At 49.6% G+C, this 14,273-nt stretch overlaps 1 protein-coding gene across 8 annotated transcripts in view; it reads left to right on the forward strand.

Annotated features, from left to right (window-relative positions):
• Window positions 1–14,273, forward strand: part of GPR161 (G protein-coupled receptor 161) — a 54,306-nt gene that overhangs the window by 20,867 nt on the left and 19,166 nt on the right. For 4 of the 8 annotated variants that reach the window (XM_060133832.1, XM_060133884.1, XM_060133894.1 and 1 more), the window contains exons 1-2: window positions 3,494–4,721; window positions 11,475–12,199. In XM_060133832.1, the coding sequence (XP_059989815.1) occupies window positions 4,267–4,721; window positions 11,475–12,199 (1,180 nt within the window). In that variant the 5' untranslated portion in view covers window positions 3,494–4,266. Of the gene's footprint in view, window positions 1–3,493; window positions 4,722–11,474; window positions 12,200–14,273 lie in introns of those variants that run through there. The other 4 variants (XM_060133853.1, XM_060133842.1, XM_060133867.1 and 1 more) reach the window with 2 other exon arrangements.

The raw sequence follows: 14,273 nt of genomic DNA on the forward strand, positions 1-14,273 counted from the left end.
TGGTGGCGCAGTGGCTGAGAGTCCGCCTGCCGATGCAGGGGACACGGGTTCGTGCCCCGGTCCGGGAAGATCCCACATGCTGCAGAGCGGCTGGGCGCGTGAGCCATGGCCACTGAGCCTGCGTGTCCGGAGCCTGTGCTCCGCAGCGGGAGAGGCCACAACAGTGAGAGGCCGCGTACTGCAAAAAAAACCCTCAGCCCTAGGGGTCTTGAACTAGGTCTAATACCCTTTTGGCCACAGTTGTGAGATTACAACTCTGGCTTTGAGTTTTCTCTCCGTTTCTGTTACCTATGGATTTCCCTTTCTTTTTCCAAGGTTGGCTTTTTTTTTTTTTTTTAAATTTTGGGTCATATCTAACCCAGCCTTTCTATGAATTTGGAGTAGGAAAGGTGTTCCCATCAGCTGAGTTCACCACGTTCCCAGAAATGATTCCCATAATAAGTGAGAAACACTGCTTTGCTTGGGTAAAGTAATTATACCTTATAAAGTTCTTTCTGTTCATTCTCTCATTTGCCTTCTATATTATATTTTTAATTTCTTAATTTTTCTGACTGCATTCTGGGAAATTTCCTTGAACCTGTTTTTTTTTTTTTGCGATATGCGGGCCTCTCACTGTTGTGGCCTCTCCTGTTGCAGAGCACAGGCTCTGGACGCGCAAGCTCCGCAGCCATGGCCCACGGGCCCAGCCGCTCTGCGGCATGTGGAATCTTCCCAGACAGGGGCACGAACCCGTGTCCCCTGCATCGGCAGGTGGACTCTCAACCACTGTGCCACCAGGGAAGCCCCGAACCTGTTTTTATATTTATATTTGAAGAGTGATTTCATACTGATGCCTGCAATAACCAAGCTAACACCACAGGGTTCTTCTTCACCTTTATTCTGTAATTCATATCTCCTTTCTCCCATGATTAGAAATGTGTTTCCCAACATAAGCATGTATACTCAGTTGCTGTACACTCAAAAGAATTGTAAACTTAAAACACCATTAACAACATCTAACCTACTAAGTAAACTTAGTTCTCTTGTCTTTACAATATATGCCATTAAGAGTTTACAGTCAAAATATCATATTTAAAAGCTACTTGACTTAATTCTTTTCTCTGTATGATTATGTTATCAATCTAATATATACTTAGCCTTATTTTTTTTCAGTTTGCAGTCAATTTATATCTACTTTTTGCATCCATTTTTACTTAACTTTTTTAGTATGTAAAATAGTTACTTGGTTCAAAAGGCAAAACTGTAAAAAGAAACTGAGAGAAGTCCACTTCCATCTGTATCTTTGCTTCTGGTTATCTTTCCTATTTTTCTTTTTGTATAAGTAAGCATATATTTATGTATATTTTATGGGCAAATGTATTTTTATTTCCCCCTTTTTCTCACATATTTTCTTTTTATAACAACTACTGCCTCAATGAATAAAATAACCATGGGCATCTGTTACTTAATATTACGAACTTATGTCTTCAGGATAAATATCTAGAAATGGAATTGCTGGATCAAAGGCTCTGTGCCTGTGTAGCTTGGTTAGGTATTGCCAAATCCCCCTCCCTAGGGCTGTTACATTTTGCGTTCCCATGTGGAGCGTTGGAGAATGCCTGCTTCCTCCCAGCCGCCCTGGCAGGGACTGTTGCCAAGCTTTTGAATCTTTAGTGACATGAAAGGAAAGAAATGGTACCTCAGTGTAGTTTTAAAGTGCATTCCTCTTATTTTGAAGCAATGGGGCATCTTTTCATGTGTTTAAGTACAATTGGTATATCTTTTTCTGTGAACTCTGTCTTTTTTTTCTAGTTTTATTGAGATATAATTGACACATAACATTGTATAATTTCAGATGTACAAAATGATGATTTGATATACGTGTATATTGCAAAAAGATTACCACTATAAATTTAGTTAACATCCGTCATCTCATATCGTTACACTTTTTTAAAATGTCTTTTACTCACTTTTCTCTTTTTCTCTCTCTTTATTTTTAAGTTAGAATGATTAGTCCTGTGATATGTTTTAACTATTTTCTCCCATTTTGTCATTTGTCTAACGATTCAGAATTTGTTTTCTTTACCACACTGTTATCACTTAGGCAGTTAAGTATAACATGCTTAAGTAGGACTTTATTTTGAGATACCAGTTAATAATTTACTTATAAGAGTGAACAAAATTCAGAACTCAAAAAATAAAAGCAAAACCCAGAAATAAGCTTACAAAGACACAGACATAGAAGGCATAATTCTAAAGTATATTTACTGCACAAAGCTAGAGTACCTAACGTATTGCATAACTGAATCAAAATTCAGAATATTTTAGCAGCCTGGAAATACGGGCCAAAAGGCACAAAGTAAAATTTAGTAGACATAACGTTTTGTATTTAGGCTTAAAACCACTAATGCCATACATTTAAGCCTGGGGACACCTGCCTTCGCAGAAACTCAAATGTGTGTAAACTTTGGGTTTTAATTGACCACACATTTATGTAAGTCCAGCAGGGTAATACGGTTGCCAAAAGAAAATGCACTCCTAGAGTGAGTAGTATCAGAAGATTATCCTGATCATGGAGAAAATTGCCCCTTTATGCACTTACTAGACCATGTCCAGAACGGTACGTTCAGTCTTGGGGTCCACAAATCAAGAGGGTCGTTGACATCCATGGGCAAGTCCAAAGCAGGGAGTCTGAGTTAGTAGAGAGTCTAGAAGTCACCTCAGGAACCTGGGAGTTTTAATCTGGAGAAAAGAAAGCAAGTAATCTGTGAAGTATTTGAAGGCTGTCAAGGGGAGGAGGGATTAGAATTATTCGATGTTACTCAAGCTCGCAGCATCTGTGGTTGTGACCTACGAGTGCGCCTGTTGGTAAAGGGAGACTTTGTAATTGGCCTTTAGGGCTGCTGGGAAGAGGAAGAGCCGCCTTCCTCACCTACCAGCTCCCTATGGCCAAAGGTGTCTGGACAGAAGTGCCAGGTCAGGCGGGCGCTGTCGGGAAGGCTCTGCTGCTGTGTGTAGGCAGTCTAGGCACCAGGGTTCTTGCTTTCTGGCTCGGGGAAAGCAATCTTTCCTTCCTTTCCGGTGTATTCTCTTTGCTGGGAACAAGAGCAGGTGGGGAAAGTGATCTGTGGGATTTTTTTGGCTGATTCAAGTAGATGAAACTTTTGGAGAAACATTCGTCTGTAGGATTGAATGTTAAAATGTGTCAACCTTGAGTTTTCAGCAAGATTCGGAGCCAGCGTCCCAAGAGCAGGGACTGCCCCTTGTTGAGAACGGTGTTTGTGGGCAAAGACCTCAAACTGTGCCGCCTCTTACCCATTTATCATTAGTGTCAGCTCCTTGCCCTCCCTCACCGTGGCTGATGAGAGCAGTAGTGATGCCTCAGTATGAACTGTACTTGTTGAAACCCTGCTTAGGGATCTCAGAATGACTCCTATGCTAATCTTATTGTCCAACTTGAATGGGCACATGAATCAACTGGGGACGGCATTAACGTGCAGGTTCTGATTCAGCAGTTCAGAGGTGGGCGTGAGATTCTGCATCTCTAGTAAGCGCCGGGTGATACTGATGCTGCCGGTTCCGGGTCCACCCTGCATTGCAGGAGTCAAAAGCAGCAGTCCGCCTAGCCCAGGTGGACTGAATCAGAATCACCTGTCCTGTGGTTGTCTAAAATGCGGACTCCTAGGCTGTACTTCTGTTCTCTGGGACCAGACATCTCTAGGGATGGAGCCCAAGAATCAGCTCTTTGAGCTGGTACTGCAGGTGATTCTTAGGTACATTAAAGGTTTTGAACCACTGGTGCTAGGGAGAATGGATAGGGTGGTTTAGACTCAAGGAGCGGGAGTGGACTTCCGTGGTGGTTCAGTGGTTGAGAGCTCACCTGCCAATGCAGGGGACACGGGTTCGAGCCCTGGTCTGGGAAGATCCCACATGCCGCGGAGCAACTAAGCCCATGTGCCACAGCTACTGAACCTGCGCTCTGGAGCCTGCGAGCCACAACTACTGAAGCCCGTGCGCCTAGAGCCTGTGCTCCGCAACAAGAGAGGCCCCCGCTTGCTGCAACTAGAGAAAGCCCGCATGCAGCAACGAAGACCCAACGCAGCCAAAAGTTAAATAAATAAATAAATAGATAGATTGGGGGAACACATCGTTCACAGGGACACGGTGAGTCGCATAGAAAGTCGGTTGTAGAAAGCTGGCCACTTCTGTAGAGCTTGCGTGGAGACGGCTGGCTGGGTGACCCGGGGCCTCTGCAGCTCTTCTGTAAAGTGTGCAGGCTGTGGATTGATGACTGCTCTCCTGTCTCTGGGTCTTGTCTTTGCAGTCGTCCAGCATGTTCTGCCCACCCCCCGCCGAGGCGCACTGACCATGAGCTTCAACTCCTCCCTCAGCCACAGGAAGGAGCTGAGTAACCTCACCGAGGAGGACGGTGGCCAAGGGGGCGTCGTCGTCACCGAGTTCATCGCCATTGTCGTCATCACCATTTTCGTCTGCCTGGGCAACCTGGTCATCGTGGTCACCTTGTACAGGAAGTCCTACCTCCTCACCCTCAGCAACAAGTTCGTCTTCAGCCTGACGCTGTCCAACTTCCTGCTGTCCGTGCTGGTGCTGCCTTTCGTGGCGACCAGCTCCGTTCGGAGGGAATGGATCTTCGGCGTGGTCTGGTGCAACTTCTCGGCCCTCCTCTACCTGCTTATCAGCTCGGCCAGCATGCTCACCCTCGGGGTCATCGCCGTCGACCGGTAAGCTTGCATCACACTCAGAGAATGAAGGGTTTAGGAGTGTGGGTGAAGGGGGAACCTGAGAGATCATGTGGGCTGTGTCCTCCGAGCTGCCTCAGTTCCTCGGGAGGGTGTCACGTCTGTGCTGGGGAGGGTGAGAAAGCAGAGTTCTGCCTCTTCTTCTATCCCCTCAACCAGAGCACCTCTGATTTTATCTGGTCTAGCTTGCATGTAGTTGGGGACTTCCCTGGTGGTCCAGTGGTTAGGACTCTGCGCTTCCAGCTGCAGGGGACGTGGGTTCGATCCCTGGTCAGGGAACTAAGATGCCACATTCTGTGCAGCGTGGCCAAAAAATGAGAAAAACAACTTAGAAAGAAAAGTTCTATTAACTTCTGCTTCTCAGTTGATAGTTGAGAAACAGAAGCTGAGGAAGGTGACGTGGCAGAGGAGGTATCAGATCCAGGTCTTCCCCAAAGTGCTGCCTGCTCTCTGTTGCTTTGGGTTGGGCCAGAGCTGCACCGGGGCAGCCCAAAGAGGAAATACTCTCTATCGTCCACAGTACAAGGGCCTGAACATCAGCTCAGTCCTGGATGGAAGGAGAGCAGGGGAAGGGAAGACAACACAGGGAGTAAGATGGCGCCTGGGAGAGACAGTGTGTGCTTTTAAAACATCTGGGCTCTCCCTTCTTGTGGCATAGCTGGCTCCAGCAAGGAATAGCACTGTTGACGCCCCTCAGCTCTATCTAGAAGGTTCTTCCAGATTCCTGCGTTAGGCTGTCAGATTTAGTTGTGAAAGTCCTGCAGGCTTTGACAGAGAGTTTCCGACCCCTGGAGTCTTCTTTATTAGGATTTTGCCAATGGTCACTTCATTCATCCCAGGCAAGGGTTCAACTGTACAAGGGCAGAGGGGGGAGATTCAGAGTCTCTGTGATTTATAGAATTGGGGAGGGAGTCAGGGAAAACACAGAGGGGTTCCCCAGGACTGTCGTCACTGGGTGACACGAGTCCCCTGGCTCCCTTGGGATCGTCCATTTTTGAGCCGATGAGTGGTGGCTGGATGGTCTACCCAAGGTGCAGGCCTCCACTAGGGCCGAGGCCAGAATCCTTTCAGCCCTCTGCACCTGAGGGGGGTTAGAGTGAAGGAAGCCATTGGTCAGAACTAATCAGGTGGCTTCTCCAAATATCTCCTTTCCCCCCAACAGAAGAAAATAATACCAAAAGTAGAAAAAGTACAATAAGAAATATCCATAATCCCACCAATCAGAAGCAATCACTGTTTACTTTTGTTTGTTTGTTTGCGGTACGCGGGCCTCTCACTGTTGTGGCCTCTCCCGTTGCGGAGCACAGGCTCCGGACGCGCAGGCTCAGCGGCCATGGCCCACGGGCCCAGCCGCTCCGCGGCATGTGGGATCCTCCCGGACCGGGGCACGAACCCATGTCCCCTGCATCGGCAGGCGGACTCTCAACCACTGCGCCACCAGGGAAGTCCTACATTTTTTTAGTATACTTGCCTCCAGGGATTTTTGGCTGCATGCAGTAAATTTAGAAAATAGACTCAAGGCACATGTGGTTTTGTGACCTGCTTTTTCACTTAACAAGTGATTGTGAGCATTTTTCCCACCTGCAGATATCCCTGGAGAACATGATTTTGAATGGTTACATGGTACTCCGTCCTCTGGATGGACTGCAGTTTATTTTTACAGTCCCCTGTTAGCTTACTGTTTTATATAGCACTTTGATGAAGATGTATGTTTGTGGAATTGTGTTTTCAGTCACAGGAAACACACTTTGAAGATTCTTGATGTGTAAAAGGCAGGCTCCCCTTCAGAAGCTTGTACAGGTTGTTACTTCAGCAGCCGTTCATCGGCGTCCTAGCAAGACTGATGATAAGCACTGCAGACATAACTGGAAGTCTGTTGGCAGTAGGATGGGATGGGGAATCATTACTTTTGGGATATCCCGTCCTGGGTCCTGTGGAAGGTGGAGTGGGGGCCGACAGCTCAGGAGCAGAGCGGGGAAGTTGGTTTTTAGATGCCTCTCGCAGAACTGTGTATACGTGGATACTCAATAAGTGGAGGCAGCTCTCGGAGGCCGTATACTGCTTACTTGGATCTGAGGTCTAGTAAGCGAGAGTGCGATTTCCACCCGCAAGCATGACCGATTCTCAAATCACGCCATCAAAATGCATCAAACGAGAGAGCATTTGCCTCTTTCGACGCCTTGCTCTTTCACACTGGGAATATCTGCTGGGTGTCTGCTCTGTGAAAGGCCCTGTGCTACATCCTCGGATGGTAGGATACAGCATGAGCAGGACGCAGCCCTTGCCCACCAGGAGTTCACAGCTTCATGGCAGAGGCTGACCCGTGGGTGCTGGTGTGAACACAAAGCAGAATTAAGCGCTATGACAGCTCCCGTGGCTGCTTCTGAGGGCAGGGCCTGCAACGCTCCGGGGAAAAGGTGGCATTTGAGCTAAGTCCTAGCAGTGAATAGGATTGCAGGGGCCCTTCCAAATGAACAAGCCACCTCCATTTATTCATTTGATAAAGTTATGGAGCACCTAACGTATGCCTGGCCAGGTGATTGGTGCTGGGAACGCGCAGCTGAAGGAGATGAACAGACACGCTGAGGAATTCGCAGTGTCGGGGGGATAGACATGTGGCCAGGTAATTTTAGGACCATGTGGTGTGTACGCAGAGCCAGTGTGTTCGAGGTGCTGTGAGAACGCAGAGGAGGGAGCAAGGCCGGAAGTAGTGAAAAAGCATGGCGCGTGGGACACAGCTGGAGACCGGGGGAAACAGCTGGTCACGAAGAGGTGACGCACGTGAACAAATTGGCGTCACCGGTCATCTCACTAGAGATTTAATCCAGGCACCCCAGACCCCACAGCCCGCGCCAGGGTCACCCAGTGACAGAGCCGTGAGTCGAGAAAGGGCTTCTGCCGCTCCCAGCGATGACAAGTCACCAAGGCCTGGTTGTCTCTGAAAAATAGATCATTTCCTCCTGCGAGTGTAGCAAGATGGATTTGGCCATCACAGTGCTTTGCCCGGATCTTTGACTATAAGGTATAGACTGCTGTAGAATTTGGTGTCTTCAAATATTTTCATGGCAGGTGCGATTAATTTTTTTTATTATTGGTCATTCGTGTGGCTAAAAATACAAATTGACTGGACCAGCGAATCGATCACGTTCCTATAAATGATCACCGTCTGACCAGGGTTTCAAACACCCCTTCCCCTGTCCCCATGAATTTTAGGGAATTAAATTTTCTTGATATTAGTGATTTTGAAGGTTACATATTTGCCTTCTATGTTGGAAACCTAAAGATGCAGCTGTGTGTGTGTGTCTGTGTGTGTGTGTGTGTGTGAGAGAGAGAGAGAGAGAGAGAGAGAGAGAATGAGAAAGAGGGAGAAGCAGAGACAGAGAGAGGTGGAGGGGATGGGTAGGAAGGAAGGGAGAGTGAGAGGGAGGGAAACAGGCGAGAGGAGGCAGCAGTAAAAGATAAGTGAGGAGAGAGGAGAGAAGAATAAGAGAATGGGGTGGAAGGAAGAGATGGGAACATCGGTAAGAAAGTGGAAGAAAACAAGGGCGGGGGGCTAGTCACCTGCCGGGCACTGCACTATGCCGTTAACAAATGTTTATCCCAGCTAATCCTCACAACGACCCTATCAGTCCTCATTTTGCAGAAGAGCCTAGCGAGGTTTTGCAAACTCGCCCAAGTCCACGTGGCTGGTAAGTAACTCGCCCAGTTTCTGAGATGCTAAAGGCTTTGGTTTTAGGGTTCCTTTGGCTAAATGTACATACATTGCAATGCTCACATCTACACCTTTATCAAGATACAAACATGCCAACATCTGTCCACAAAAAGAATTTCTTTAATGGGTTTCATAGATTTGAAACTTCATTTTTTAAACTTAAGCCTCATTTAGGCCTAGTTGCAGGTTCAAAGGAAAATATAGAACAAAAGCAACTCCCTATTCCCTGCAGGTTAATACAGGCCAGAACGGAGGGGTTTTCCTTTGTTTTCCGTACTCTTAGCTGTCTTCTGAAGCTTTCCATCTTTTCTCCAACAACTCATTTTTAGACACGAGCCCAAGCACCACCGTTGGTCCCCAAAGAGCCTTTTGTGATGTCACGTGTAACTTCAAAGTGGTAATGCCCGTAGGGGCTCCAATGCTTAGCTCTCCTGCCACAAGATCACCCACTTAGATAACGACCCCTGTTTTTACTTTTTTTTTTTTTGCGGTACGCGGGCCTCTCACCGTTGTGGCCTCTCCCGTTGCGGAGCACAGGCTCTGGACGCGCAGGCTCAGCGGCCATGGCTCACGGGCCCAGCCGCTCCGCGGCATGGGGGATCCTCCCGGACCGGGGCACGAACCCGTGTCCCCTGCATCGGCAGGCGGGCTCTCAACCACTGCGCCACCAGGGAAGCCCCATCGTAATGGTTGAACGTGGCTGGTCAGAGGAGACGGGGACAGCTCATGTTCCCCAGGCCTGGCCTCCCACACCTTCCTGTACACTCACCCCTGAAGTGTTGCCTGAGGTCAGAGGGCCTGCACGCATTTTAAATGGGCAGAGGAAAGGAGAAATATCCGCCTTGTTTCTTTTTAAAAGTGGAGAAAACCTTCCTGGAAGTGCCCCCAGTCCCACCCCAGGAAACTCCCCTCACATTTCATTTGCCAGATGATGTCACACAGGTCAGTGCCTCAGCTGGTCACCTGGCAAGGGAGGGGATACCACCAGCATGGCCTGATTCATCCCCTGGTGCTTAGAAGGGCCCAGCGTCCCCTGTGGTCACAGCAGTTTTGCAGGAGCAAAATAGGGATTCTGTCTTCAGGAAGGAAGGGGGAAACATCAGTGCACAGTGTCCCAGCTCTGTCCCCGCTGCCATCTAAAGGGAGGTCCCATCCAGCCCTTTTCCCCCCACTCGAGCCCATTCTGTCCTTGGAGCAGATCCATGCCAGACGTTCTGTGATTCCCATCTTCCTGGTGAAGGAACTGAAGCTCTGAGAGCTTAGCTCAGCTACCCAAGGTCACACAGCTAGTGGACAGCAGAGTCGCCATCTGAACCCAGGGACCGCCAACTCCAAAGGCATGCTTCTTTCACGGGGCTGCACGGCCTTTGCAAGATGCGAACCCAGATGTCAGCAGAAGACAGGAATCGCTTTCCCCCAGGCTCTGTGCAGGGGTTCTGTAATCCATACCATAATCGCGGTGGTTTCCTCTCATCAGGCTCCACGCTCAGAACACTCCTTCCAGGCTAGACCTTGGTGGGGCCTCGAGGCTTGAGACCAGCGGTCCCCGTCTTGCCTCTGATTTGGAAGGCCTTTCATACAGGGACCCCTCCATGAGAGCCTGCCCCAGGCAGCAGGTGGTAAATCAGGCCATGGCCCCTGTCCCTGAGCTCTAGTGCCCAGGGGTGACTCAGGAAGGTCCTGGTGGAGCAGGTGGTTCACAGGTGGTGTGTGAGGCTCACAGCCATAGTCATCTCCTAAGGTTCCGCCTGTAGCAGGCAGCCTCAGTGTGGTCACCCCTGTCCCGCCACACGTTGCCCTCCTGCAGAAGCTCCATCATTAAAGAACATTTCCTTTGGATAAAACGTCCGGGTGGGGAGGCTGGTGGTCTACTTTCAACCCCATGGTCTAAATCCTCCCACTCACTCCAGTTAAAGGGTCAGAGCTCAGCTGGCTGGCAAGGCTCTGCACGCCCCGGCCCCCTGGCTCCTTTTCTCCCCACGCACCATCACCCCGCGCCGGCCTGGTTGAGCTACAGGCAGCTTCCTCGTTGAGCCGGTGCTCAGGTACATCTCCGCGTCTCGCCAAGGCTGGCGTTCTGCCTCAGCTGCTCCTGGGCCAGTGCCTCTGTTCGTTCAGGACCTGAGTCTGTGTGCCATCTGGTCCAGGAAGTCCGCCCTGACCCTGCAGTCTGGATCCGAGGCCCCGTCAGTATGAATCAGTAGCTCTCCAGGCCTCTCTCCTTCTTCACAGAGCTGAGGGGTTAGGAACCACCCCTGGTCTGTGGACTCCGGAACAAGACCGTGTGCAGGGAATTGCTGGCATGCGCTCTGGGGACTGTAGTCAGGTGTCCCGGGGTTTTATCTTGCTTCTTCCCCTTCCTTATCTAGAGCAGATTATTTATCCTTTCTCTGCTGTTAAGATGAGGATAATGATAATGCCAGTCACTCTAAAGACTTCTTGTGGGGATTAAATATCCCCTTTCTGCTCCAGAGCCTTGTACCCTGCTCATGTGTCTGTCTCCCCCTGCACCTTTTTACCTGTATTCCCGGTGCATAGCACGGTGCTTGGCATGTGGCAGGCCTTCAGTAAACGTTCACTGAATGAATGTACCCCATAATCCTTAGCTGTTCTTCTGGTTTCTGAGGACCCTCTGAAAACAGCTCTAAAAGGATTACTGTCAGAAACACAGAAGTGATCTGGCTCGACGCACGGTCCCTTAGAACTCCTGGAGATGCCTGAAGACTAGCCACACCCCCAAATGTGAGTGGGCTCTGGAAACAGGGCCGCCTGAGCTCTGTGTTCTTCCTGGTGTCCAGCCGTTCTCTGATGAAGAGTTGCACGGAGCTGGGTCACGTGGCCAGGCTGTGACTTGTCCGGGGAGGGTGAGAGGAGGTGCTCCTTTTAGAAGCATTCACCCCATGGCCGTGTTGAGTGAGAGAAATCCAACAGAGCTCGCCACCTAGGAGAGCAGTGGGTGCCCCTCCTGGTGTGTCTTCTCTATTTTTACTCGTCTCCCTCACCTGCCTCCATTCTTTTTCCAGCTACTACGCGGTCCTGTACCCCATGGTGTACCCCATGAAGATCACAGGTAACCGAGCCGTGGTGGCGCTCGCCTACATCTGGCTTCACTCCCTCATCGGCTGCCTGCCACCTCTGTTTGGTTGGTCATCGGTGGAGTTTGACGAGTTCAAGTGGATGTGTGTGGCCGCGTGGCACCGGGAGCCTGGCTACACCGCCTTCTGGCAGATCTGGTGTGCCCTGTTCCCCTTCCTGGTCATGCTGGTGTGCTATGGCTTCATCTTCCGCGTGGCCAGGGTCAAGGCACGCAAGGTGCACTGTGGCACCGTGGTCCTTGTGGAGGAGGACGCGCACGGGAACGGGAGGAAGAACTCCAGTACCTCCACCTCTTCCTCGGGCAGTAGGAAGAATGCCTTTCAGGGCGTGGTCTATTCGGCCAACCAGTGCAAAGCGCTCATCACCATCCTGGTGGTCATTGGGGCCTTCATGGTCACTTGGGGCCCCTACATGGTCGTCATCACCTCTGAGGCCCTCTGGGGGAAGAACTATGTCTCCCCAACCCTGGAGACCTGGGCCACTTGGCTGTCCTTTACCAGTGCCGTCTGCCACCCGCTGATCTATGGACTCTGGAACAAGACGGTTCGCAAGGAACTACTGGGCATGTGCTTTGGGGATCGGTATTACCGGGAACCGTTTGTGCAGCGGCAGAGGACTTCCAGGCTCTTCAGCATTTCCAACAGGATCACAGGTAACTTGGGAACTTGTCAGGGAAGGGATGCCCACCCTCAGGCGGGTGTAGCCTGTGGTCCTGCAGGCGCTCGGGCAGGTTGATGGGCGAGGTCTCAGACTGACTGCTGCTTCAGGGCTTAAGACACAGGTTTCCTCTGGGGAAAGAACATCCCGGAGTGTCCACTGTGATTCCCAAGCAGATTTCCTGAGCTCGGCAGTTCAAGGCAGGGTACACCAGAGTTCAGAAATCCGTGTTCTGTGACCCCAGCCATGGCCCGCTGGCCTGGAGAGTAGATCTAGATAGATCTATCTAGAGAAAAAAGAACCCAAGCATTGGACCAGGCTGCCTTCACCTTTCAGTGTTCCTTGAAGGCAGGGTCCTCTTTAAAGCACTTCCTGCCCTCCTCAGCTACTCCTCCTGGACATACTCCGTCTTGGGCCTTTCCTCACGGGTCGGTGGTTTCCTCGTATTGTCGCTAATAATTCAGGACGTGTCGATGGCGGACCTCCACTCTCTCATTGAAGTGTCACTATCTGGTGTGTTACAGCTGCTCCTCCATTTGGTAATTGATTTCGGAGCTCACAGTTTCTGGACATGATCCCATCCCCTTTGATGAGACCCAGAGGAATTACTCTAGTGGGGGATAGATTTTTTTTTTAAACCTTTCTTTCGAGATCATTTTAGACTCAGCGAAGCATTGGGAAAACAGTACAGAGAATACCCATCCGCCCAACTTCTCCTAGTGCTGACATCTTGCTTAACCGTAGCACAGCTATCAAGCCTAAGACATCGCCAGGGGGGCAGCACTATTAACAACTACAGATTTGACTCAGATTTCACCCATTTTCCCATAGATGTCCTTCTTCTGTTCCAGGATCCAGTCCGGGATCCCACCTTGTATTCAGTTGTCACATCTCCTTTGTCTTCTTCAGTCTTTGACAAAGTCTTTTTTTTTTTTTCCTTGTCTTCCATGACTTGACACCTTTTGTAGAGTCCTGATCGGGGATTTTGTAGAAGGCCCCTCAATTTGCATGTAGCTCATGTGTTCTCAGGGTCACAGTGAGGTAATACCTTTTTGGCAGGCAAGGCTGGGCGGGGGATGTGCTCTTCCTAACGAGCGTTCCAGGGGTACATATGTCAGTAGGTCTTCTCACTAGCTAGTTCTTACCCTGATCTCTCGGTTGATGTCTTAGCTTGGGCTGCTACAACAAACTACCGTAGACTGCATGGCTTAAACCACAGACATTCATTTTTTCACAGTTCAGGAGGCTGGAAGTCTGAGGTCAGGGTGGCAACATGGTTGGGTTCTGGTGAGGACCCTCTTGCAGTGTCCTCCCATGGTGGAGGGCTGGGGAGAGGGACAGGAGAGAGCAAGCTCTCCGGTCTCTTCTTATAAGCACCCCACCCTCGTGACCTCTTCTAATCCTCAGTACCTTCCCAAGGACCCATCACATTGGGGGTTAGGGCTTCAGTGTATGAATTTGGTGGCAAATACTTTCAGTCCCTACAGTTAAGATGGCGTCTGCCAAGTCACTGTTTTTTCCATTGTCATTAATAAGTCCAACATAGCAGATATTTTGAGGCTCCCACTGTTTGTAGCATGCACTCGTGGATCTTGCCCCTGCAGTTATGACTGTGTCGTTTGAGGGAGACTGTCATCTGGACAGGCTGTTGGAAGAGAGACTCTGAGGGCACTTATCAGACCATATTCAAGGAAAGCTCCAGTTCAGACTGCAGTTCTAGTCTCTTGCCAGATGACTTTGGGCAACTCATGCTGCTCGAGATAATTTTTCCTCCTCAGGAAATAGGTCTTCCACCTACCCTCTCAAGAGAGTGGAAAGAAATAACAAGTCTTAATTATCATGAATATTCAGTGGTAGTGATGATAGGAGTCTTTTCCATGTGGCAATTAAACAAACCAATGTCACTGATTTATCTCAGGGACTGATAGAGTGTTCCTTCTTGAGAAAGGAAGGAATTCTGGGACTTTTAATTTTGACTATAGGAGAAAAAAATCTCTCAGGACCCCAGTATTTTAATTCCTGAAATGCCCACCCCCTGCCACTGGCAAGACCATGATTCCAAGTGTGAC

The sequence above is a fragment of the Lagenorhynchus albirostris genome, chromosome 2 (genome assembly GCF_949774975.1).
Source record: "Lagenorhynchus albirostris chromosome 2, mLagAlb1.1, whole genome shotgun sequence".
NCBI classification, from domain to species: Eukaryota; Metazoa; Chordata; class Mammalia; order Artiodactyla; family Delphinidae; genus Lagenorhynchus; species Lagenorhynchus albirostris.